At 50.6% G+C, this 26942-nt stretch overlaps 1 protein-coding gene across 1 annotated transcript; it reads left to right on the top strand.

Moving 5' to 3' along the window:
- Positions 1 to 1350: 1350 nt before the first annotated feature.
- On the top strand, positions 1351 to 20925 carry SLC30A7 (solute carrier family 30 member 7). The gene is made up of 11 exons (XM_061567390.1): positions 1351 to 1502; positions 2553 to 2654; positions 7444 to 7557; positions 7845 to 7932; positions 8711 to 8834; positions 10040 to 10126; positions 11734 to 11790; positions 12500 to 12635; positions 16058 to 16148; positions 17148 to 17297; positions 17832 to 20925. The coding sequence occupies exons 1-11, from the start codon at positions 1417 to 1419 to the stop codon at positions 17877 to 17879; spliced, it is 1083 nt and encodes a 360-aa protein (XP_061423374.1). The 5' UTR covers positions 1351 to 1416; the 3' UTR covers positions 17880 to 20925.
- Positions 20926 to 26942: the final 6017 nt, after the last annotated feature.

Here is a 26942-nt window from a genome sequence, read left to right on the forward strand (position 1 = left end):
GTATTTTCATACACATTTACCAATAATGCAGGCAACATGTAGTATTTTCATAAACATGTATTTGCCCATACTGTACATGTTTTATTGAAGAGTTTGTTATAGCACGGTTGGTTACATACGGTGTGAATGAAGTTCAACATATATATGGCAATTTAAAAGTTTCATCCGTAAATTCTAATCAGGCCCCATGGTGTCAAGTGCAGTCTCCAACTCGTATTCACTATCTCTGACTTCTCTGTGCTATGAAAAAGGGCCATTACCAGAAACGTCGCCAGCCATAGGCAGGAATCAAGTTGCACGAAAATACAACCATGGATGTGTATGCATTGCCCTCTGTTTCGCACAACATAGCCGACAGTATTAAAAAACCCGTGCATGCAAATCGGACCGTTTAAAGTCGGCTTTAAAAACATCCCGCTTTAAAAAAAAAACAGCGATACTGGTTTCACATAAAAAAAAATACATACTATCAGCCACACAGTGTTCTGGCCGCGCATAAGTTCAGCAGCATTCAACAATAAAGGGATGTTTGTGGGTTAGATCGCGTAAATATAAATGTGTCGTTAAACCCGCCACCACCCGACACATCCAATTAGTAATTCTACGCGATCCAACCCCCCAAAAATCCATCATGGATATTGTTCGCGAAAGCCTCCGCGTTAAATCGGTTCAACACTGGGCAGGTTTCGATATTCTGTCTCATCAGCAGAGGTCGCGCTTCGCTTGAAGCCCCCAACCCACGCATCGCCCCGTGGGTGGGTGCGTGGTGGGGGCGTGGTGGGTTCAAGTTTATTTATTAGGGTATAGCCCTGTGAGCCATTCGGCTCTTGAATCGGGTGCAACCGCAACAAACAAAAACATGAACAAAAAACATCTTAAAGTGAATATGTGACTAAGTGCAAACAGAAAATCCAAGAAAAGACAGCAAACCATTGCAGAAAAAACACCGCACACCAACGCTGTGTGCAAAAATCCCAGTGGGATGCAAGTCAAACAACAACAACCACAAGACAACTTAGATTAAGGCCATCAGTCTAACTCTGTACTACAACAATCAAACATGGCTAAACCAATACACTTTTCGAAATCACCAAAATAAAACTATGAAAGTAATGGTGGGGGCGCGGTGGGTGCGCGGTGGGGGCTTCCACAAACGCGGGCGAGCACCACGCGGAACGGCTTCGACCTCCACTCCGCCCACAGCGACACCGCCCAGCGACCCCCACCCACCACGCTGCCGCCACGTGGCCGCCGGCGATCGGTCACGTGGCGCGCCCGCAGATTATTTATTTATTTTCCATGACCGCGTGACGTCTAAATAATTAAATAACCGCGGCTTCGTAGGCGGAAGTGGCTGCGGCATCCCGGAAGTGTCGCGCCGCACGTGTCGGTGGCAGGCGACATGCGGCAGGCGACATGCTGCTGCTGCCCGTGTCCGTGCGGGACGGAGACTCGAAGCCTCGGCGGGCCCGGCTCGTTCACCGCCTCGCCGGCTGGTTCCGGTGAGGGGACTAGGCGCGACGCGGCGCTCCGGGCGGGCGGGCGGGCCGGCTGCGTCTCGTTGGGCCCCTCTGCTGGTGGCCGCGTCCAGGCCAAGTTGGGACGGCGGGGAGCTGCGGGCGTTGTGTGAATGGGTTGTTGTGTGCGGTGTGTGGGGTTCTTGTGGTGTGTGTGGGGTGTGTGGACGTGTGTAGGGTGTTTGTGGTTTATGTGAGGTGTTTGTCGTGTGTGTGGGGTTATTGTGATGTGTGTGTGTGTGGTGTTTGTGGGGTGTTGTTCTTGTGATGTGTGCGGTGTGTGGGGTTATCGTGATGTGTGGTGTGTATGGACGTGTGAGGTGTTTGACGTTGGTGTGAGTAGTGTTTGAACGTGTTTGGGGTTGGTGTGTGTGGGTTGTGTACGGGTCTGTCGTGTTTGACGTTGTGGTTCGTGCGTCGTGTACAGTCGATGTGAGTGTGGGATCCTTGTGGCGTGTGTGGGTCGTGCAAGGCTCCAAGTTTTGTCGAGTGTTAATTGTGTATGATGCTTGGATGTGTGGTACGTGCTTGTTGTGAATGTGGAAAGGGGACGATACAAAGCGAGGCGCGGAAAGTGACGGTGACCCAACAATAACAGCGCTGTATGTACAGCTTGTGTGGCGCCTTTCATAAAGTCTCAAGACGTAGACTGACAACCAAGACCCCCGTTGCCCTACGGGCATCTTGGTGGCTGTTTCCGCCTGCTTTAGAGCAACCGAGCGCTTGGTTGTTGAAGGTGGTTGTTGTTTGTGTTGTTGTTTTGAATGCGAACCCCACCACCTAGGCTTTCGTGACCAATGTTCATAATAGAGGGGTTTTTTTGGGGTTAAATGTTGTGGATTCACCCCTCAACACGCCGTTAGGCTGAAGTAGTAACTATTTGGCGTTTTGTTTACGTGATGGAGGGTTTCGACACATTTATACTTACGCGATCTAACCCAAAAAAAACATCTTGTGAATGTTCTGTCTTGTGCTTTTTTTGGGGAATCCACCAATGCTCGCTCTGTGCCCCCACCCCCCTTCTCACCCCAACAGGTCCATTCTCGCGGACCAAATCTCCCGCAACTTGTTCTTCTTCCTCTTGCTCAACCTCTCCTTCGCGTTCGTGGAGCTCTTCTACGGGATATGGAGCAACAGGTACACGGTGTTGAGATGCGCCGCCTCAAGGGACCCCCCCCCCCACCGTGTTGCAGCATAGGCGTGCTGTTCGCCGGATGTGAGACACCGCAGACCGCGGCTGCGGTGTCGTTGTTGTGTTCGCGGCTTGGCCTCGTGGTGCCAGGGTGCGGGAGGTGGATGGGGAGTTGGAACAATTCGTCTCTTGTTTTGTACGACGCCCGTTCGGCAATCCACTGCTGGATGAAAGCCTCCCCAAGCTTTGTCTGTCGTGAGGCTTTTTTTTTTTAACCATACTTCACCACGCTGGTCCGTGCAGGTCTGTGAAAGCGGGGTTTGGCAGGATATAGTTAGATTTCGCTTGCCACCCTTTGTTAGCTTTGGTTAGGATTTAAAGTCGTGTCGCTGTGTGATTGTTAGGCATTATTTAACCAGTGCCACGACCCAACTCCCCAGGCAACGAAGGCCTATAGAGAATAGTTGTTGAGACGGGTGCGATGGGTCGGTTCAGATATCGCTTCAGCCGTGGCTGGGAATCGAACTTTGATTGCTAAGATTAAAACGCAGTTCGCTCACCCATTGCACCACCGCTCCATCCACGATGCATCGATGTATCAATGTATCAATGTATATTTTGTGAGCTCACGATGTGTGTGTGTGCATTAATCCAGCAATGCTGGATTAGAAGTTCAACATACATCTTGCGTGTGGTGATCACGTAACCGATAGTTATTCCACCGAGGCAAAAAAAAATACCAATTGGTGTATTGTAACGCCATGCTGATTTGTAACAATTGATAGAATTGCAAGGGCTACGAGAGAGTGCTTTGTAAACACCAGCGTTGAGCCCACGACCCCACGCCGTGCCTACGTTGCCGACAGCTGGTCGCAGGTTCAAGCTTCGCATCACTGGGAGGCATTGCACTGGGGACCAGGTTTACAACCATTCACTCACTCCGCACCGTGCCATTTCATCACCGCGCTCTGTCCTCTCCTTTGCCTGCCAATCGGTAAATATTCTCTCCAACTGGACATTATCCCTGCCCAATTTTATTATTCTTGAATACGAAGTCGAGGTAGAGAAAGCGTTACTCTGAGACGCATTATTGAATACGTGTATCATGAGTATTAGATTCAATTTGAGGCCATACATTGAACTGTCTCATTTGTATGGACTACCATTGCGTTTTGTACGGACTATATACCGTCATGAGTCGTTACATCCCTCGCACATGCCCATTTAATCTTTGAGGTGTAAATATCTAAAATCGGTCCCAATTCACTCTGAGCAAGTGATGCGCCATTGCATTATGAACACATACCCCATTGTTGTAGCTCATTTGACAAACTCTTCAATATATAAATCACCTCTTGCATATCTCCTGTCTATTAATGTATTTTTAAGTCACTTCGACCGAAATGCCGATGTTGCCATGGTTTATTGGCCAGCACACTAGATGGTCAATCCAGAGGTCACCGGTTCAACCTCCTGGCACAGCAGTTGAAGCCATGGGCAATTTTCATGAATCCCCCTGCCCACAGATCAGCATGCATTCATACGCCACAGGCAATCGGTAGGTCGTGTGTGGTGGGGTAAAGTGTGGGTACTCCTACCTTTTCCAAGACGACTGGCCAGTGTGGAAGAGGAGGCCCCAAATACCCTCCAGCAGGACTCTAGAGCTCCGTCTACCGGGAAGGCCTTCTGCTAGCAGTGGCGAGAGCAAGAATTTGAGGGCTGCACCTTGACCCTCTTTACTCTAAAATGTCATTGTGCAGTCCTGCAAACATCTGAAGGGTATTTGGGCAACTCTTCCACGCTGGTCAGATGTTTAGGCAAGCAAATCATCACTGTCACATTTTGAAACTAATTAGGGTCTGGCCTGTTTATTTTATGTATTTTAAGTTTCACCGTTGCTGAGGTTCGGGTCAGCCAGTGACGTCAACTAAACCAATTTTCATAGAGATTATGCCTTGATTAGGTGTGTGCTTGGGGCACACACTTGTGCTGCCCCTGCCCAAGGCAAAACACAGCATGTTGTAATCATGTGGGATTGTTGTGGTGGATAAAAGCAGAGCTTTATTAAACACTAATTACAGCTTTCCAGTGAAACTGGTTTGGTGGGCTGGCTGCATGGCTGGTGTGTTCCCACGTGGAGGCATGTGGAGTGGATAGTTGCAGCGTGGGAAATCCTGAGACAATGTAGATTAAGTAGAGAGCCCTTAACCAACGAATGGCCAGATAAAATCCAGCGTATGACTGGTTAATGCAGTCTTGATGCAGTAGTTTGCCAGCTTGCTATGATTCATCCAGATAAGAGGAATTTGTTCAGCCAGCTATCTGGTTGCAGCACTGTGGATGATGTTTTTTTTTTAGAACTTCCCCATAATCTTCCTCCTCTTGGTGAATACCGTACAGAAATGGCATTTTATTCCATTTATATTAAGAAGTTTGTGTAGCTGCCCAATGGTGGCTGTTAAGAATGATCAAACTTTGTTGTTCATTATAACGTAGACATTACAGTTCCCCTGACAGCATTGACAAGAGTAAAATATTGTGCACCAGTGTTGTAACATATATCCCAGTCGTGAGCATCTCCCATAATTCTCAAAGCAGACAAAGTTGTCATGCAGCTACGATTGCAAAACAAATGAACCTCATTGAGATATCGCATGATATGAATACATTCTTTAGGATCACGCAATGTTGCGGTCGCCTGGAATTCAAATGTAGTGGCTCGTGTTTCCGAATTGCAATACAGTATCACAATACAGTACTTATCACAACACACGTTTATTTTGATGTATCGTCAAAATGCGACCTTTTGTCAAGTTGCAGTTTCATGTTCCCTGTCCTGCGAGCCGAGTTTGTGCCGTCGGTCCCCTCCCGAGAGTTGCGCCGGCTCCCATAGCGTGCGACAACGCGTTGAACACGCGTTGAACACGCGTTGAACACGCGTTGAACACGCGTTGAACACGCGTTGAACACGCGTTGAACACGGCGCTTTCACAGTCGAACCGCAAGGTACCCGCGCGCGTTACGGCCTCCTGTGCTCACGACCGACAGAATTCTTCCCGGCGGCGCGGCCCACTGAGGACGCGCTCCTGTAGCGCCTCCACCGCGGTGTTGCAGACTCTGCTTTGGACCATTTTACGGCGTGCTCTCGAGTGCGTTTTAAACGGCACTCGGAGGCCTCCCTTGAGTGGAAGGCAGCGTCTGGGGGTAATGACGCCGTCGGCTTTAGATTTGCGCAAATTGCTCTGGCACCCCCCCCCCCTCCTTCATCGATGTAATGTTCGTGTTGTGCAGTTTGGCGCATCTGCTTAATGTTGCGTTGTATTGACATGTTGTCTTCAGCTTTCTTTACGCGTTTGCCCTCCCTTTTGTTTGTCAGATTGAGACCTTTTGCATCGTCTATTATTTGATAATGCATTCCATTAGCTTGAGCATTGAATTGCGGTACACTTGGAACACTGGCATGCACAGAGGTCACATGCGTTTGGGAGTGAAGCAAGAGCTTTGAGATGCAGAATGTGACCACAGTGCTGAGTGATGTTGAAGCCCAGCAGGAGCAGCCCATGATGGTAAAGTTTATAACTTTCCTACACTGTTGTTTATCGCTCATGAATGTTAGCAAACTCTTCTTTTGTTGGTGGGTGGGGGGAAAAATCACAACCTCCAAATTGATTACTATTTGCAAGCTTGGATAATCTAAAAATACATTGGCAGCATGCGGTGATGATGGACACTTTCGCCGGATTCCTACGGAGTCTGTTTGTTACTTGGTATTTTGAGCAGTGGAATTGGTGTAAACATACAACGCTGTTGAGCTGTGAGTTGGCAAGGAGGTGGTTGGCCAGTAAGGGGGTTCAAAAACCCATCGTGAAAACTTTGCGGGTTATCCTCTCGCATGTCAGTGTCCACTCCTTTTTATTTGAATTTACCAAACATTCCATTGCAGGAACCTCTTAAAAGTTATTGGCTACATTGACACTTTGTGGGATAAACACATGGCAATATTATTCAAATGAAATTTGTAGGTAAAATTGATAAAAGATCTGATGGAAACCTTGGAGTAAAATATTACTTTGACAAACAAAAAAACACGATGTCATGTTGCCCCATGGCAGTTGCTAGAGGTCAGCATATGCTCCAGGACCTGGCTTGTGTTTGTGGCGTTTGCTGTGGATTTAGCCAACGAAACCACGGCATCCGCAGTGAGCTTGCTTAGACATATTTATTTGTGGTGCATTTTTAAGGCCATGTTTTAAAAATGTGAATCCTAAAAAAGTCTGCGTCTGCCGGTGAAGTAAGCGCTTGGGCAGTGCTTGTTTCCGTGGGTTGTCCTGAGCCATTAAGGACTTTTGAAAACTGACCCTAAGAACTCATCTGCATAAAGACCTGTCCAAATTAATGTAAAAAAAAGTCTGTAAAACATGATTACCAAATATTAGAAAATATTTTGGCATGAAATGCGTGTTAACTTGGTAGTAACTCAAGATATCACAGAGAAGATAAGTTATCAAAGTTCTAAGTCTAGTGTGTCTTTAAAATGAGCAGTTCTTATGAAAAACTGTGGCTCAGAAGCCATGAAAATGCAGTGCGCTGCAGGGCGACCCCTGTGTCCCGCCATGCACGCAGCCAAATAATCCGAGACCTTTACCTGAAGGCCACCGTGGAGTCGGCAACTGTGCCAATCCCCGCTTTTTCATCCAAGCGACACTGACATCCGGATGTCCCCGGAGGCTCGGTGTGTGCGTTTACATCTTTCCCGTGTGCGCCCCCTTCCCTTCCTTCCCTCCCCCCAACCAGCCTGGGGCTCATCTCGGACTCGTTCCACATGTTCTTCGACTGCACGGCCCTGCTGGCAGGGCTGGCGGCGTCCGTCATCTCGCGGTGGCACGCCAACGACGCCTTCTCCTATGGGTACGCCGTGCGCCAGCGCGCCCGCGAGCGTCCGGGGACCCTTCCTCAAAGCCTCCTCAAGCATCAAAGTGCCACCCGTAACGCTTTTCCCTACCCTTAGCCGTAGCGCTGATCTCAACATGAGCAAGGCCCCAGCTCTTCTGTTAACACCCGCGATTGTATAACTATTACTCCTATCTGTAGCCTCAACACCACAGCCTGAGCTCTACACGTAGCCGTGAACTCGTAGGTGCAATCGCAACCCTCGCGCTAAGCCGCCGTGTGTTCTGTGTCCGCCCCGTGTGCAGGTACGTCAGGGCAGAAGTGATGGCTGGCTTTGTCAACGGCCTCTTTCTGATCTTCACAGCTTTCTTCATATTCTCCGAGGGCATTGAGGTAAGCGCTTTGTTGTGGGTGTGACGATGCGTCGGATCGGTGGTGGTCCTTGTGCCCGCGATGCACCTGTGTCGTGTCTGTGAGAATCTCATTTACTTACCATTTGCATGTGCGCTGCACGTAATCCAGCAGCCATTATCTGGTCTGGTTTTGAGATTATTGGACTCGCCAGCAGATTACTGCTGTTATATTTATTTATACTTTTAAAGTAACATTGGTAGGAGACAATTGTCAGAATTGGTTGGGCTCTTTCTGCCCTTTAGAGTAGATTCCGTGTATCCAGAACGTTCTTTCACCAGTTTTCCTTTCCATCTGTGCAATATGGTTACACCAAAGGGCTCAACTGGGCAGCATGGTGACCAATGATTTTATCATCAACGTCATCATGCTGTGTTGGCAGGGTTATAGTTGCCCCAGAGGCTGACGTGATCTACAAAGCGACCCCTTTTTACAGTGCATCTGATATAGTCGTGTTTGTACTTCCTCTGCTGATAATGCGTACACTTTGCACCGATTGCGGTTGCAGTTTTCACGCCGAATGCTGTGGCTTGACCTAATTGTGTTTTGCATGGAGAAGTGCACTCATTTGTGCATCTTGAACCCTCTGTCGCAGTGTGTGTTACCTCGTGTGTCGTACACCCCATCGCCGTTATTTCCACAGCCGCTCCGTCGCGTTGCCGCTGTGCGCCCTGCAGCGGCGCTCGGTTGTGAATCGTTGCCGGCGTTCATTTTGAGATTCCCTCCCCGCTCTCTCCCCCTCCCCCGCCGGCTCTGGCAGCGAGCCGTAGAGCCGCCGGAGGTTCACCACGACCGCCTCCTCACCGTCTCCGTGCTGGGTTTCTTCGTGAACCTCGTCGGAATCTTCGCGTTCCAGCATGGCGGGCACGGCCACTCCCACGGAGGTGCGTGGTGGAGCGCCCGCACGTCCGTGTCCACACGTCCGCTCGCTTTCGATTTTTCTGTCGAGCTTTGCGCGAAACGCTGTGACGGACGGGGTTGTCGACGGAGTGGTGACGGAGAGAAGGCGCCCGGGAGGACTATGATCACCGTGGGCGGGGAGCAGGGAGGTCAGGAGTCGGAGGGTGGTGCCGTGAGACGGGGATGAATGGTGACGCTGTCAAGAGGATTTTGTCTTTTGTCATCGTGATGATTGGCACCCAACTAAAACCTGTTTCTGCTGGTTCCACGTGGAATCTATAAGCCACTGCCACCTTTTCCACAAATGGAAAATGAAAGTTGCCTAAGTGCAAGTTGGGCGAACCCGCATAATCGTCGCAGCGCATCGTGACCTCGTGTCCACTGCGAGTGGCTCCGAGACCAGCCACTGGATTTACAACCTCGACATTGAGTTGTAGTTGTTGTTAACAAGACCCAGTGGATCGTACGAGATTACTGCATTGACTAAAGCCTTTGCGGAGTGCAGGCTTTCTGCCATGGGATGAGACGCCAGACGATTGAACTGGGTGTTGAACTCATCGGCTGATGCCTGGCGTGGCTGCCGTATTTGGGGCAAGCAGCGAGTGAGTGGCTGATGCTGCTGTGTTTTTTCTGCGATCCCAGCGGGAGCAGGGAGGTGGAGCAGGTGACGGTACACAGAAGTAGGTCGACAGCTCAGCGGAGGTTTAGTGCGTCGTGTTGCTTGCAACTGTTTTCTCTGGGTACTCCCAGTTTCCTCCCATAAACAAATTAGCCAAAGAGAAATTGGAAAAACGTTGATTTGCTTTTCTAATGTTAATTACTTTTCATGATGCCACATTCCATGGAGTTGTTGGAATAATATTTTCACGTTGTTTTTTGCGTAGTTTTTATACATTGGTGTTCATTATTTAACATTCAGCTCTAATTAATCCCAGGTCTCCCTCGGTCCCGTTGAGCTCTTGAACTTGTTGTAAAGGTCATGTAGTCATCGACGATCCTCCTGAAAGAGTCTTGAGATTCGTTTGTGGCTTCACCAGGCAACTAAGGGCTGTCCTCGCAACGGGCATCCGAAGTTGTGACGCTCGATGGAGGTTCTTGGTGCCAATGTTTTGTCGACAGAACTGAATAATGGCGACAGACCCGGTGGTGGGTGTTAATAATGTCCGTGTCGTTTCTCTGCTCCGTAAAGGACACGGGCACAGCCACGCGCAGCACAACGGCGACAAGCAATCCCACGGCCACTCGCACGGCCAAGGCTCGTGCCACGGCCACCACGGTGAGTCGGGGCCTCGCGGCAACGCTGCCACTTCCTTTAACTCTCACGCGGCCATTTACTCGATGGGAGATGCCGACGATCCCTTGGCTTGAAGTCTTTAGATCTGTATAGCTTCTGTTGCTACCCGTTTGGCCTGCCACTGGAACTCACCGACCACGCAGTTCCGGTGTCGTAGCTCCCCTCGTGAACAGTTGGCACGCAGCGCAAATTCGACGTCTCACCACGCTCGCATGAAATGTTCACATTGAGAATCGACTCTGCACGTCTCTCGCGACAGATCGGCCCTCGCGAACGGAAATTCAAAGAGCGCGCCCAGTGTGGATTGTGGAAAGGCCAACCAGATTGTGGGAACGCCAACCAGCTGAAGCCATTCCCTAGCTAATCTGGACGAAAACTTATCGTCGGTTGCCATACGCAAGAGCGTGATGCTTCATTCGGTGTCCTTCCTGGTATTACGCTTGCTCGCATTTAATTTCAGCTCCGTGCCTGTTTCTTGATGCTACCACCATCATTGGTGTCTTCGTGGGAGGTCACGTCCCCATTCTCGCACTTCCGATTAGCATGGTTGGCTACGTATGGTGCAAAAGAAGTTCAACATACATGCATATCTTCCTTTTCTGTGCTGCTCTGGAAAAGCTTTTTCTGTGTGTATTTAAATTCCTATGTTTAAATAACAAGTCCTCTTCTTGGTTCTTTCACAAGTCCTGCCCACTTTTCTGTCTTAGTTTGCTTGGCATGCAGTGTATGACTCAATTCAATGGCGTGCGTATGCTGTAAAGCCTTAATCCGTAATCTTGTCAGTTGTTTACTTTGTATTTCAGCACTGCTTTATAGAGTATACGAAAGCAGATTGTAACGTTTTTGGTACGAACAACAGAGCCACAGCTGCCTGATCTGGTCACGGCTCTAAAGCCCAGCAGAGCCGGTCCCACTCAGCGCTTCGATGGGTGACCTCGCACTTGTAGCGCAGCATTGTTGACCTGTGCATGACGTATAGATGCTCGGTGACATTTACATTCCAGCCCCGAATCTTGCAGCGGCTTATTTTTTTGTCAGGCCTGACATTATACGATGCCTAACCCTAATGCCTGTCTAGACAATATGTAATTTTACCATTTGTAACTATTTAAAAACGAGCATATTTATAATCATCTTTGAGCCCAGTTCCCACAACGTCGTGGGTCACTTCCCACTGCCAGGGCAACACACGGACAGCACATGCTGCGCTACTTAAAAACTACTTGCTACTTTTTTTTATCTTGCCAGGTACGGCCCACTGAGCTTTATAACTCTTTTTTATGAAGCGAACTGGCAACAAATGTTAACTAAACTAAGTAGCTTATCATGTGGAAATTTATAACGGCAAAATACTCTTAAGTGCATGTTTCTTAATGTGGAGGGAAAAACCGGAGGACGTGGAGAAAAATCCATGTCACCACGGGGAGAACATGCAAACTGCAAATATACAGGCGTCAGGGTTGGGATCGAACCCACGACCTGATGCATACCAGGCGAGGCAGATAACATCTCGCGACCACGCTCGTGCGGTCAGCTGTGCAGCACAACCGCGTTCGTCGACAGTCGTGTAACGCGTTGGTCTGTCGCAGGTCATGAAGAGGAGGAGCCTTCCATCTCCACTGGCTCCAATAAGCAGATCCTGCAGGGTACGTGTGGCGGCGGTGGCAACCTCGGCCCGAGGCTTCACCCTGGGCACCACCAGAGGGCGCACGCGCACCGCTGTGTGCTCGTGTCCACGTGTGGGCGGTGGGGTTAGTGGTGACGTCACAGTGGTTCACGCCCTGCTGCTACGAACCTGGCTGGCTTCGGTGGTAATTGGAATCAGAATCTCTCTCTGGGCCTCCCCGAGGTCAACCCGGCCTTAATTGAGTATGTGGTGCTTTGTGTAAACATCAGCACTGGGGAGACAAAGGTGTCCGGGAGTGGTGCTGGCCACAGCACTTTCTTATGCGCCGCACACACATTTTTAAAGTGCTGACAGCACTGGCCCCAACAGTCTGTAGGCTGTATCGGGGATCTGTGTATGTGTGTGTGATTACGTGTGTGTGGGGAGTGGTGGCGTAGTGGTTAGCGCGCTGCGCTACAAACCCGGCGGCCCAAGTCCGATTCCCGCTCACAGCCAACACCAGTGATGATTATCTGAACCGGTCCTGGGCCTTCACTAGATCGACTCGGCCTCAAATTATATTTTGATGCGGTGTGTAAACATCGCCACTCGAGAGACAAAAGCAGCCGAGCGTGGTGCTGGCTACCCACCCCCTCTTGTGCCGTGTCCGCCTTCATAGGTGCTCCTCACTAACAGCACTTGCCCCAACAATCTGTTAATTCTATACGGGGGATCTTTGTGTTTTGCAGGTGTGTTCCTGCATATTGTGGCGGACACTGTGGGCAGCATCGGGGTGATCATCTCCACGCTGCTGATGCAGAACTACGGCCTCATGATCGCCGACCCCATCTGCTCCATGATCATCGCCGGGCTCATCTGCGTCAGGTGCCGCCCCGCGCCCCACGCCCTCCCAGCCCTATTGCTCTTCGCCCCCTCGGAGTTCGCTAGTCTGCCCGACCCTGGAGAGCAGAGCAGATGTGCCATTGTTCAGTCAACTGCACCCCCTGTTGGGTGTGGCGTGGGGAGTTAATCTGTGCTTCTGTCGAGCAGCACCACATTAATGCGCTCCACGTTCTGACTCCTAATCCTGGGTTGCTATCGGAGCTTGAGCCGAGATCTTGTGTGTGCAATGAGGTGATGGTGCTGTCAGTTCAATCGCCAACATGTAACTTGTCCGATGCAAGAAGTACATTTTACCGAGTAATTATCGGCAATAATGCTGCCTTGTCACTCCGTGACTGCGCTAATGCTGTCTGCATGTCGTCCACCCGTCACCGGCCTGGGTAGCATCATGCGCCACTCGTTTAAGGTTTTGGCCGGTTACTTCGTTCTTGCCCTTGAGTGACATCGTTGTGATGGCACAGGTAAGAGACGTCAAGAGCACCCCTGGCGCTCCGTGTTACCAAGTTCCCCGTTGGGAACTTGCTAAACGAGCGTGTGTTTGTAAGTCTCGTGTCGAGTACGAGACTGGACCCTCCCCCCCCACCCTGGTGTGGCTCCTCGGCCTTGTGGATGACTTTACCACCGATGTCCGTGCCGGTGTGATATTACGTCACGGGCGTCACATTCAGCTCCGTCGCGGTGCTTCCCTGGAGAAGGTGCATCCCGTGACGCCGCGTGGCACGTGTTGCGCGTTGCTGCCCGGTGTTTCCCCCCCCCGTAGGCTCGGATTTGGAACGATGTGCCGGTCTCGATGGCTGACGCTTGGTTTCCTGATGGCGCCATAGTACCCCGGCGTGGCCTGCACGATTCGCTTTTGCAGGGCTCCGGTCGAAGCCGTCGGCGTTCTGTACCCAACAGTTGTTAGATTTTGGTTTTGATGCGGCTAACTGCTCGTGGGCGACTTCGTAGACCACGAGCGATGGAAATTTGCACGTTTAAATAACCGAGTGCTCCCCCTTTCACCACCCCGCACCGACCAGCGTGGTGAAGTATGGTCAAATAATGGCCATGACCTCTACACCTGTGAGAGCCTCTTAAACTTCATTGTCTCCTGTAGAGTAGAAACGAAGGGGATGTGATGGTCGAGGGAAGGTGGTTTATATTTCAATGGCCTCATACTGTATTGGTCGGTGCCAACGTTGACGCTTCCGAACCTTGGTGTGCACAGCTTGGTTTCGCGCTGCAGTATCATATAGAAACTCTTTCTTGACCTTGAAACACCGTTCCGAATTAAAATTGAAACATATCCCCCAAAGTAAGCTGCTGCTGCTGCGTAGCACTACAAGGCAGCTCTGCCGTCAAATTATTTCTGGAAAGGAAAAGCGTTTTAACAAGCTTGTGCTTGATAATTGGTTCTTTACCCTTCTATCTGGCAACAAAACTGACACCTTTTTGCAAGGAGTCATGTTTGCATAGACCGCAATACCTGCAGTCATAAATACAAACAAAAGACATAACTCTGATAATGTGCACTGTCCCTGAAGTTGATTGGTCCACACCCGAGACAGCTTTCCTTTTGTGCTTTTTGTGCTTTTTATTAAAAGCTTGTGCTTTTTATTTAAAAGTCGTTTTTTTTGGGAAATAAAAAGTGAATGTTATTGCGCCAGCTGCTGAAAGAACGGACAGAGTGACTCACAGGGAGGGAGTGTGGGACAAGCCACCGTGACGTTGAAGGTTTACCACAATTCAAATCTCTTGGCATGAACCTGTGAAAATCACGGAAGGAACTTGCAGTGAACAAGAACTCATTTGTGCTATTTCGTGGTCTACTGTATTGCTGCAGACTGGACGGCCGTGCCAATGAGGGCTACCGCCCAGGCACGCTTCATGGGAGATCTCTCGGCCTGCCCCAGCAGACTTAACGTTTGACACTGGCCTTAAAAAGAAAAGGTGGATTATGCGACGTTTCGGGCAATGGGTCTCCTTCACGGCACACAGGGGACCGAGACGTGGAGTGCCCCCCCTCCCCACCTCTTGTGCTGCCCGAAACGTCATCTATTATTTACTCTTTATTTTAAAGACCACAGTGTTATTGATGAATGCGTTGAGAGTTTTTTTTAAGTTGTGACGAGCCAGTGGTGCACAGGCAAGCGCAGTGTCACCAAGCCATTTGAGAGCTGGTGGTTGTCGGTGTTTTTCACACTGGTACGCTGCTCTGATAGTTTTTTGCTCGTGCTGTTACGGCTCTCCGCGTTGTGTTTTGCGCTGCCTTTGGCTCCCCTTGCTGGCGTTGACGTCTGCGATGGTCGTGGTCTGAGATCGTCATCGTGGCCTGCTATCATGGTCGGAATAATAACGTTTACGCCACCAAGATATCGACCTTGGGACCTTTGCCAAGGTCAACTCTTCCCAGTGATGTCCTGGGCAGGAGCCGGCCCACTTTGCCGGCTCCCGCCCAGGACACCGGCGTGCCCAGCGGTGGCAGGTGGTGGTTTACCGGGGCTCGTGGGAACACTGTAGCAGCCGCTCCACCCTCGCGTGCCTGTGGTGATTCACCCGCGGTCGTCATGTGTGAGAAACTCCCGCTGCGGTCGAGGCCGGTGCACGCGACCACCACCGCCGCTTTCCTCGGAAGAGCGTGGAGCTTTGTTGAGGACGGCACGGCGAGCGCAGAGCGCGTGGCACGCGGCCTCCTCCGCACCTCGCCCACGCTTGGCCGACACTCCCTCCATCAAAACTACACTCGATTTATTTATACATTTGATTTTATCAGCACTGTGCACACACTACAATCTTTTTTACTTCTTCTGCTGCTTGTATTCCTGTTGTGCTGTTGGCTTCGTGCCCATACATCGCTCGAGGCATTTATCAACTTAGAAGCAATTCAGATTTTTGCTTTCAGTTCCTGGCACGTTGTTGGAACATTGCTGGATATTTATTCATTTTTAGATCGTCCTGGCAAAAGTGCTGCCTGCACTGAGGGTTGTGGGTGGCACTGCCGTTGGGATCGAAATCACGTGCCCCTTAATTCTAGATCTCGTGCCCCTTCATTCTAGACCGTGTAAGCCTACGTTGCCCCCGGCGCCTGAGAATCTCCTCCAGCTGGGCAAACGGTGTCCACTGGCTCGTGCCCCTGCCCAGCGGCGTCGCCATTTGGTGGCGCATTTGGCGCGGGGGGGGGGGGGGAATCTGAGGGGGCCACGCCAGCCGCTCCGTGCCTCTGCCGGTGCCCCTCGTAGACTGGCGCTGCTGAAACGAGCGAGTTCCATCGTCGCCGCTGGTGTTGGCCGGCGTGGTTAGCGGGGACCTCTCCACACTGCAGTGTTTCACTGTCAAACTTGGTACCAAATAGCCCTCGGCAGTCTCAACAGACTAACAGGCGGACGTACCACTGTTTTACTTGTGTGTGTGTGTACGTGTTGCAGTGTCATTCCTCTCCTGCGAGATTCAATCGGCATCCTGATGCAAAGAACGCCGCCCAGCCTGGAGCCTGTGCTGCCTCAGTGCTATCAGAGGGTAAGACCCCCCCCCCCGACTCCCCTTGCTCCTCCTCCCACCTGCACCCACGAGCGCCTCTCACTCCCCTCCGCCCCCACGCCGTTACCTCTTCATCAGTTCCCTACGCTTGAGATGCGGTTCGAGTCTCCAGTTGGAACCGAGGAGGAACGTCGTTTTCACGCCCGTGTGTTCGCGGTGGCGGCTAAACGCTTCGACGTTAGCTCTGCGATCCACCAGTCCGCCCGCGCGTGAACGTGCGCGCGTGACCGTGCGTGCGTGACCGTGCGTGTGTGTTCGTGTAAGCCTACGTTGCCCCCGGCGACTGAGAATCTCCTCCAACTGGGCAAACGGTGTCCGCTGGCTCAGAGAAGATATCAAACATAAGTCTCTAAGCTTGAAAGACTTTTCCTGCTGTTGGCACGTCCCCTTGACCTGCTGCATATTCAGGAAGTCAGGAGAGCACTTAATTTGCCGGTGACTGACAAACATCATATCGGCTGATGAAGCGGCGTGGTGGTGAGCACGCACCGCACTCTGAACCCCCCGGCCACGTGAGTTCGGCTCCCAGCAGCAGCTGACATGGGTGGCGAGCAGTGTCTGAACCATCCCTTCCTCCGGTAGGGAAGGCGTAACAAAGTATGGTCGAACTACTTTTGGGACTGATGTGACGGTGGGATGCCTTAATGCAGCAGTGGATTGACAGAGCTGTGAATAACCGTTTTGGTTAAACTCCGCCCGAGGTGTCGGTGTAAAAATCGTCAATTTATAACCTGGTTACTCGGCACGAAGAGTGTCCATTAGGATGGCAGACACTGTAAAATAATTCTTTTTTGAGCACCCTCATTCATGCCCTGGGCATCTCGGAGCACTTTACATCTGACGGGCAACTTGCATCTCATCTCAAACATTCAAAGAGCACTCCCAGTAGCCGCTGTCCCCGTGTGGCAGATGGTGACTCAGCACTTGCCCCAACAGTCTGTTAAAGGTTATACGGGGGGGGATCTTTGTGTGGTGCAGGTGCAGCAGCTGCAAGGCGTGTACAGCATCACGGAGCCTCACTTCTGGACGCTGTGCAGCGACGTGTTCGTTGGCACCGTCAAGCTCCACGTGGCGCCAGACGCCAACGCCAGGTGGCTGCTGAGCCAGACTCACAGCATCTTCACGCAGGTGCGCTCGCTCGCTCGCTCACACTCGCCCACTCGCTCACACTCACCCTCTCACTCGCTCACCTGCTCGCTCACACTCGCTCGCTCGCTTGCTCACCCACTCACTTGCTCACACTCACTCACTCGCTCGCTCGCTCACCTGACTGCACCACGGCTCCTGCGTAAGCGTGGCCGGAGTAAATTCAGGTGCTAAACTAAAACGGAATTACAACAAAACCCAATCCTTATCATGAAAAGTGACCTCAACACATTCGTCAATAACACTGCCCTTAAGAGGAAAAATATCTAATGGGTGACTTCTCGCAATGACCCTTCTCTGCTTTGTTGGACAGGGCCATTGCCATGAACCTTGCTGGGAATCAAACTCGGGTCCCACGGTTGATGGCGCAGCCCGATAACCACTGCGCGGCTGCACGTGTGAACTCGCGAATTGCCGTGTGGTTGACTTGTTTGTGTTTGTGGGTGTGTGTGTGCACGCGTGTGTTTGTGTGTGTGTCCGTGTGTGTGTTTGTGTGTGCGCGCGCATGTGTTCCAGGCTGGAGTGAGGCAGCTCTACGTACAGATCGACTTTGCTGACGTCTAGGCCTTAATTCTCATCCGCAAAGCAGCGGCTGCCCCCTTTTTAAATACCAAGGGACCAGAATTCATTTCTTTTAAAGCATTTTTGTTGCGTCTTATTGATTGAACATGTTTAACCCTGTGCCATGAATCTTAAAAAATATAAATATATTTAAAGACCATAAATGCATGGTGTTATTTATACACCAGTTGTACATTCTGTTTGTCCTTTTTATGTAGGACGCAGGGAATTACTTGGGACCTTATTTGCATTAATTTATATTGCTCCTAATGACTGTGGGGTGAAACGGTGGCACAATGGTTAGCACAATGCGCTGTGAGCCCAGCAACACGAGTTAAAAGTCCGTGTTATGCTGTGTGTCCGAGAAACGTGCTGCCAAGCGTCGATTTTGTTGGTGTATTCAAAGTGCCGATTTAGTTGAGACCGTTTTGCTTTCATGACCGATGCTGTGCCTGTCTTGGCGTCCCACGCAGGGTCTAGCAAGGTGACGATGCCGGACGGTCATCTCATTCAGCCAGACGCATAATTACCTTCTGAATGTGTTTATTTAACAACCTGTGTTTAAATCTGTCATTAATTTAGAGCAAGGAAAGCAGACTCTTGATTGTTTATAGTTTCATGTTCATATTAATTATTTTTGTTATTTACAAAAGCAGTAAAGAGAAACTAGTTTTAAGAGTCCTGCTACCTGTCATATCTGCATCTCGCTGCGTTTGTGTCCGTGCTGCATACCCGGGAATCACGTTTCTGCCTGCAGATGCAGCCAGTTGTTGTCCTGGTCTTCCGATGACGGTGTCCCTTCTCTCAAGGCCTGTGGGGGGGGGGGGGGGGGGGGGCGCGCGCACACGTGGCGGTTTTGCTAAACACACCTTGGCTTGGCGATATTGCCAAGGCTCTCAACAAGAACATTGTTGTTCTTTTGCCGAGTCGCGACCGAGCTATCTGGACCTTGAGAAGGCATTGACTGGAGCAGTGCTGAACTTTTACACCAATTTTTTAAGCAATAACAAACCAAACCACCCCCATCAATGCAGTGAAGATTTGGCTCGGGGAAACTTCCAAATGTTCCCAGTCCGCTTGCGACTGCTAGACCTGACTCGTGCCAAACTCATGTTGAGGAGTTGTCTTAATAGAAACACCGGCATGGATTTTGATTGGCTCTGTCTTGCGTTATTGTCTGTGCCAGATACGTGGCGCACGTTAAACTGACCCACGTGTGTGTTCGCGCGCTAGGGCTGAGAGAAGCGGTGTCTCTTGAAGCTAGGATACACGGGGACGTAAGGGCCCTGAATGGATGAGCCCTCAATGTGAACAAGAGGCTGGAATTCCAACCTAAGGCGTTTTGAAACGTGTTTTCTGAATCCTTGTGGCGTCGCGATGTTCGGGCGTGCTCGCAACGAGCTGCAGCGTCTCTCTCGCAGCCTTGATATCGCCACAGAGCTCGCGTGCAGCCTACAGCGGTGGCCATCCGCACGCCAATTCAAGTATCCGGTGCTGCACGCAGACCAAGAAGAGGATTTCTTGCGACCGCCTGACCAATAAAAACTGGCGCAGCAGTCGCGTGACCGCGTGAAGAAAATTTAAAATCAAAATAAGGTTGTGTAGTCTGGGGGGAAATGGGGAGGAAAATGGTGTTCACACTTTTGAATATGGTGCTGTCATTTTCAAACGCTTAGAATGCACCGGAACTTTGTTGGACTTCAAAAGCTAAGCAGAATTGAGCCTTCATAGTGTTTGGATCTTTGACCACCATACTCAGTAGCAGGTGTTGTAAGCTACATTGTTGGAAAAGGGCAGTTTAGGACCAAATCCATTGTTTACAGGACTGTGCTCCCAACAGCTATGGCTCCCTGCCTTCAGTGACCGGCAAGGTGAAGTATCGTCAAATAACCCTCGCTGCCCACATGGAGAGTGTAGGCCCTCGTCCCGCAGTGAAATTAACAAAAGGGCTGTACTTGTCGAGTGCAAGTAATCTTAAGAGTGATTTGTACAAAAAGCAATACTTGACCGTTTGTCTTCGCTTCTCGGACATGAGCACCGCGCCAGTCACGTGGGCTTGGTCCGAGCCCAGTCCTCGATGGGAAGGTCGTGCTGATTGTACTGCGTAGAACTTCTTTCACATCGTACGTAGCCAATCGTGCTAATCGGAGGAATGAGTTTTCACGCTTGATGTGTTTGCGGTGACGGTGAGGCTACAAAACGCTGCTCTTTAGCCACTTGTTGGGGGGGGCCTTGATGAACCCATTCGACCTCGTCCACTGAACCCTGTTCCAGTCTAAAGTGTTTACCGAACCGGCCTTAACCGCTCAGCGAGCTGCCCGCGTGGCTGCTGCCCGAGCTGCAGCGGAATCTGCCGTGAGACACCGGGGTAGAAGACGTTTTCGACACGTGGTGGTCTCAAGGATGAATGTTGGTTGCTTTATTGAATGCGTGCTCTGTTGCTGGACCGCTGTGAGATCCGCGTACGTGTGCCCTGCAAATATTCTCGAGAGGAGCGTCGCGTTACTCCTGGCATTTGTTTGTAGCCCGGTGCAACATCGGGGAAGGACTTTAAATTACAACGCCATCGCTCGTAAAATCCATATCTGGTTTTGAAACGTGAAACATTAAATCTCAACTCATTAGGGTTTTTATTCGTGGCCCAGGGAAGTGGAATTGGAGATGGTGTGTGGGACCACGCTGCGACTGACAGGGGAGTGGTTGTGTGTAAAACCACGACCCTTGATCTCGGCCTTCCACAGAGACACGACAGAGTTCTCGGTGGAACGATCACTTTTTGTTGTTTGAGCGCGTCTCGGTGCACACATACAAACCTGCGCCATTCTTGGTGTATTTTACTGTCCTTGTTTACAAAATATTGTATTTTATTGGGCACAAGTACACATTTACGTAAACTAACGCGAGAGGGAGATCTGCGTGTAAACCATCAAAAAAATTAAAATGTGAAGATTTTGTCATTTTAAACGGCAGTTTTAAACCATTTTTTTCCTTTAAAAAATCAAGATGTCAGCACTTTGCGTACTTATTAAACATGTTGGAACGTCTACAACTGGCGATTGCTGTGCGTTCTTAAGCCGTCGGTACATCCTGAACGTTGCTCATTGTATAACCTCGTACATTGCTCGCAAAGTGTCGTTGAAGTGACGACCTGTGTGGACTAACGCGTGAATCTCGGCGTGCCGTCACCGCTGCAGTGGGAACGAGAGAGGACGCGGCACAGACAATCCAGTGCGCAGCTATTTGAGATGCCACGTGGTGATGCTGGACGGAACACGCCACCGCAAAGAATTGAGTGCAGGGCGCGTCTCGTCAGCTGTCTCTCGCGAAATGTTTTAGTCTCAAGCGATGTACACATTTCTCGAGCCGATTGGCTGCTACTTGCAAACCAACGGTGCTTGCCGCATGTAGCAAAATGAGGCCTTCGTGACCACTCGATTCGCGTTATCGCGAAATGTTATCTCTACATTCCATAGTTGCATCCGCGTAGTGTAGGCCAAATGGAAGTGAAGTCGTTAGAAATCGTGGAAAGAACCTATTTACGTGACAATCCTTACTAATTGGCTGTGGCGGGTGGTGGCGGGTTTAACGACACCACATTTATATTTACACGATCTCACACAAACAAACCTCTTATGAACCTCCTGTTAGCTTGGCAGACACCCGCCCCGGAAGGATACGCCGCTGAGCAGCTGCTGCTGCTGTGACTTGAATCGGTGTCTCTCCTCGTCAAGACGAAGACATTTCTTGCGGGGCTACTTGGCGCAAGTTGGTTCACTGTCTCCGTGTATTTCTTGAGATCTGAAAGAAAAAAAAAATCCTTCACTTCTAAAAAGGGACAATTCAAGTACGTGGGCCACATTTATCTCGCTCCGATGTCCATGCAGTCATTGGTGAGAGAGCATCGCTCGAGAATCTGGCTTCTTCATCTGAAGATGGTGACCCAGACGCTGAACCCGTGCGTTCAGTGGTGCTGAATTTTCTCAATTGCCAAATAGTTGTGTAAGGTAGCCATTTGTGCACGTGCCTTCTTACCAGATTACTTCTGTGCCCTTCGCTACCGTGCGGCCGGCAGCAAACTTGTGACAATCTGGTTGAGCGACTGGTGCACCGTGTGGCGGTGGCGGACCAAATCCGACATTGCGAAGTCGCACACGGAAAAATCGTGACCCCCTCCCGCCTCCTTCAGTGGTGGATACAAAGGGGTGGAAAGGGGGCGATCGCCAAGCCGATCGAGACCCTGACATTGATTTTATTTTATTGAGAATTATCGGAGAAAATGTTGAATCTTTATTTTTCATGAATGTATAGGGCCCTATTTAAAGGGCTTCATTTCGGGACCGCTCCCTCTGGGGAAGTTTCTAGATCCAACCTCTGATCCCCTTGTGCAAAAATTGTGTATCCCCATGTAAATACCGTTTGCCAAATCTCGTTTTTCTTTTCTTTAAAAGAGTGTGTAACTCGTCGGTTTATAGGCTAACAGGGAGTGTTAAAACAAATAAACCCACGTGAAGCCACCACTGCTGTTGCTGTTACTTCCTTTTGAGGGTCAAGGGCACGTTGAGAGTGGGGCTGTGGAAGGCCACGTTCCAACTCCTGGGCACTTCGCGGCGAGCTATCGATTGTCTCCAGTGATGGAGTGCTGCTTTGAGGCAAAACGGCCTTTTAAAAGACGGAGACGCTTTCAATCATTTGTTTTAAGTGCAGCGGTTCCACGCGGCTTAGAGTTTGGTGGGGTCAGATGTTGGCTGGGTGGCGTGGGGACACGAATCCAAAGTCTTGCACGGGAACACTGAGCCACGATTGGCTGACAGCCTGCATATGAATCCAAAGCTTGCACCCAAGATCATATAAATAATAGTGTTCGTGTGTGGTAGGGTTGATTCTGTGTAAACCGATTCAGATAGCTCTGAGGGTAATTATCTCATTTGCTCGCAAGTCTAAGCTCTTCATGGTTTAGTTAGGATAGTCCATAACTACTACGAGTGAGAGAGTGTTTCTGCTCACACAAGGTCTGGGACAGCACTCATCGTTACCAGCGGTGGAAGTTCCACATTCATATAGCGGGACCCATATGATATATCGTGGTACATAGAATAACCAGTACAGAGTTCCAAAGTTGTGCTTATTTTATTGGCCACACGTGGATGGTGATGGGCCAGGTGTAGTTGTGCGTTCATCCGAGGGGACTACGATCCATTAGCTGTCCAAGGGACCCTTGGAACGGCAGTGCTGTCGTTTGGGTCTCTCCACGACGGTGGCACTGGGGTAGCTGAGGTTGACCGCTCCCGTGGTTTTCGTCGATTTACACCCAGAAACTCCGAGGAGTCGTCACTGCACGTGTTGCGTGCCACTATCGACTGCTGCTTGTCGGTGGTTTCTTTTTTTTACGAAGAGGATAACGATCGGCTTTGTGCCTGGATGCGAATGATGGCAATTCGGGATTACGGAAATTTGTGATAACGGCGACATCAAAATTCAAGAAAAACTCCGCAATTGCCGTTCTTAACTCGGCCAGGCAGGAAAAGGTCACGTCTGTTATCAGATTTGCCTGCTGCCGTTATCGGCTACCGGTAACAATGGCCGTGCCACACTCGCACCGAGCCCGGTGTGCAAGAGCCCAGCGGCGCTCCTGAATGTGACCGTTCAACACCGGTGATGCCAATGGTCCCCGATGCCCCTTTCGGGGCGAGCGCTTCCCAAAAGAAATGTGCGGCCGTAACGACGTCGTCAACTTACGTCTACCTGCTCGCTACTCAGAGGGGCTCTCTCTCTCTGGCACGTGGTGGTGGGTGGGGAGATTTCTCGTGGCCCTTCGGTGCGGCGCTGCGAGCGCACGCGATCCGTGAGTCACCGCTGGAACAAACCGCGCCACGTGCCGCCGCCACCGCCGCCACGCGCCGCGGGGACGTCACAAGAGTGAGTCAGTGTCGTCGTGGAAGTCGCTGATCCGACCACACGACTGATGTTGGGTTCTCAAAGGCAGCTTTGGCAGTGGAGCTGAGCGAGCTCCGTGTTGTGCGTGCGTGTGCGCGGTTTGCATCGTCGGTTGGTCCACCGTGATGTCCGATGTTTCACTCCACGCGCCGGAAGCTCAGTTCCTCGCAGAGGTTGCCGGGTACGTGGAGCAAAACGTCGGACATCCAAAAACGCAACCCAAACACACATTCGACAGCTCAAACTCCGCTCCACTCGCGAGTTGCCTTTGAGAACCTCAAATCATGGCCGAGAACCCCGACCGTGAATCGGGTTCCTGCACAAGGTGCCAGCACGTGGAGCTAAAACGTCGGACGTCGCAGCGACCAACGCGCGGTACGACACGAAGACGCACCGGAGAGATGTACAGCACGACCCGCGAACACCTACGCAGTCCGTGTTGTTCGAGTTCAGTGCCGGACTAAGCTAGTGCGGGGCGTGTAGCATGTGTTGTTATAACGGGGCCCTAAATATAAAAAACATATTTTCACTTGCAGAGTAAAGTAATTGTATTCTTTCACTTGCTATACAGCCAGATAATACGACAAATCGCTAACCTTAAACGCCCAGTCGTTCGTAAAAATTGAAGGCGGTATAGTACTATAGTGATAGAGCACGCCGAGTACGACGCTCTGCACACCGCACATCATCCTTGTTGTGCTTCCTCGCACCTCCGACTGGCGCGGTTGGCTACGTACGGTGCGAACGAAGTTCAACATACACACATACAGTTTGGAAAAGTCCGAAAAGGAGACGACGTCAAAGTCTCCGAAACGGGAATGTAGCAGCAATAAAACTCAATACATTCGTCAATCACGCTGCGTGGCCTTCAACAGGCAACATATACAACGGGTGACGTTTCGGGCAATGGCCCTTCTTTGTGGGTCAGTCCATGAGCAGGGATTCTTCTTACCACACTCACGAGTCGCCAGTGTGAGCAGGTGAGTTTGCTGGGGACAAGGGAGCTGAGACTCGAGGACACCACACCAATGTCGAGCAGCGGTTTCACTCAGCGAAAAGCTGGGCGTGTAATTTGCCCTCGACTGATGCATCTCTCATTTGCTTAGACGAAGGGTATGAAGCATCCTATCGCAAGCCCGATCTCTAACGTGACGACGGCATTCTGACATTTCACTTGAAATGGTTCGCCAACAAAAAAACGACGTTTGCACGCTCCGTTATTTCCCCGTGACTCAGAGCGCGCCGCCGCGCTCCTGGGGAGCAAGCGGAGGCTGCCTCCAGCCTCGGGCGGCCCGGCGGTGAGGAGGCGACTCGGGGCATCATCCCCGCAGTGGTCGGCCTGGTCGCCCGCACCACCCGGCTCCAACGTCGCGATGCGGCAGGGATGTTGCTGCTGCTACTGCTGTAGAGAGTTGTAGGTGATGCTCGCTGAGTTGACGTGGCAGGGATGTTGTTGCTGCTGTAGAGAGTTGTAGGTGACATCCTGCTGTGTTGATGTGGCAGGGCTGTTGTTGCTGCTGTAGAGAGTTGTGTGTGATGTCTGCTGTGTTGACGTGGCAGGGATGTTGCTGCTGTTGTAGAGAGTTGTAGGTGATGCCCGCTGAGTTGACGTGGCAGGGATGTTGCTCCTGCTGTTAAGAGTTGTAGGGGATGTCTGCTGTGTTGACGTGGCAGGGATGATGCTGCTGCTGTAGAGAGTTGTAGGTGATGTCTGCTGTGTTAACGTGGCAGGGATGTTGCTGCTGTAAAGAGTTGTAGGTGATGTCTGCTGTGTTGACGTGGCAGGGATGATGCTGCTGCTGTAGAGAGTTGTAGGTGATGCCTGTTGTGTTGATGTGGCAGGGATGTTGCTGCTGCTGTAGAGAGTTGTAGGTGACACAGACCCCCCACTCTGTGCTACTGTTGGGTCTCACCGGACGGGCTGTCTCGTCGCCCCAATGCTTTGCTCTGATCTCTCTCTCTCTCTGTGTGAGCCACGTGCGTTCTCAAACACGCTGGCAATCATCGGCTTCATTCCATTGAACTCTGTCCATGATTTTACTCAATCGCTTTACATTAGATTCTCCTAGTTGCATCCAATTGTTCTACTTGTATATGTAACGTGCTGTTATTTACTGTCTTCCACATGTTCTCGTATCTCTGATGGCAACATGAATATTTAACTGTCAATAAGGTCCATGTACTACGTACACAAATTAAAGTTCTGTATACGGTATTAAATATATTAGTTGTTAGCTTGCAAGGATGCTCTAGGTTAGTTTTTGGGATGGACAAATTCGGGTTATCATTCGTAAGCCGTTGTGAGTGCTGTCTCAGCAGCAGCACGATGCTTCGCCGGGTTTATACAGGACGCACATTGGCGCTTTGTATTGGCTTCATTTTGATAAAATACATAAAAAACATATATATTGTTTTATGTTATTCTGCTGCAGAAGCCCGTCACGGTGTGATGGAGTGCTGTTGATGAAAGCTGTGTTTATTTTTCGAAACGAGGGCATGTCTGGGTCGTGTCGCTGTCAGCCCGCGTGGCTGGTTTTTGTTCGCCCGTTCACAGCGCCTCGCGAGGGCTGCTTCCCTGCCGTGGCGAGTCGGCCACTGGCATTTTCGCCCCCGTCTCGAAGAGATTCAAGCAAATTATTGTCGCTACAAATGTGGGTAATATCAAGGTGGTCGGTGTTGATCACATGACCTCAAATCACTTGAAAATGCCCGTACTGCAATTGAAAACATCTGCGTACATTCCTTTAACAAAAACTACGAATTTAATTGTTTAAGTAATTGTCAAAATTTTTTTAACACGACGCCTGCCTATGCGCATTGTGCATTTACATATTGACCGCGAATATCTCCAATGCTCATTGCAGGTCCCTGTTGAAGGAGTAACTGTGGCTCAACGCAAGTAACGGTGAGTCAGCAGGCGGCATGCAGCCCGGGCATGGCTCTCACACAGACGCTGTGACTTGTACAACAACTTTCTTCTCGCCATCCCAGATGCCCTTTGCTCTCAGTGTCGAGTGCGGGCTTCTGTTTTGCTTTGTGGCCCTCAATAACTTTCACAACTGGGGTATGAATTTAGAGTGCGGGGTTGTCCGTTCTGCTCGTGTTAATAAGCCCTCTGTGATGACTACGGTA

Source organism: Lethenteron reissneri, chromosome 39, assembly GCF_015708825.2.
Source record: "Lethenteron reissneri isolate LAM-NWPU_2019-01 chromosome 39, ASM1570882v1, whole genome shotgun sequence".
Lineage (NCBI taxonomy): Eukaryota > Metazoa > Chordata > Hyperoartia > Petromyzontiformes > Petromyzontidae > Lethenteron > Lethenteron reissneri.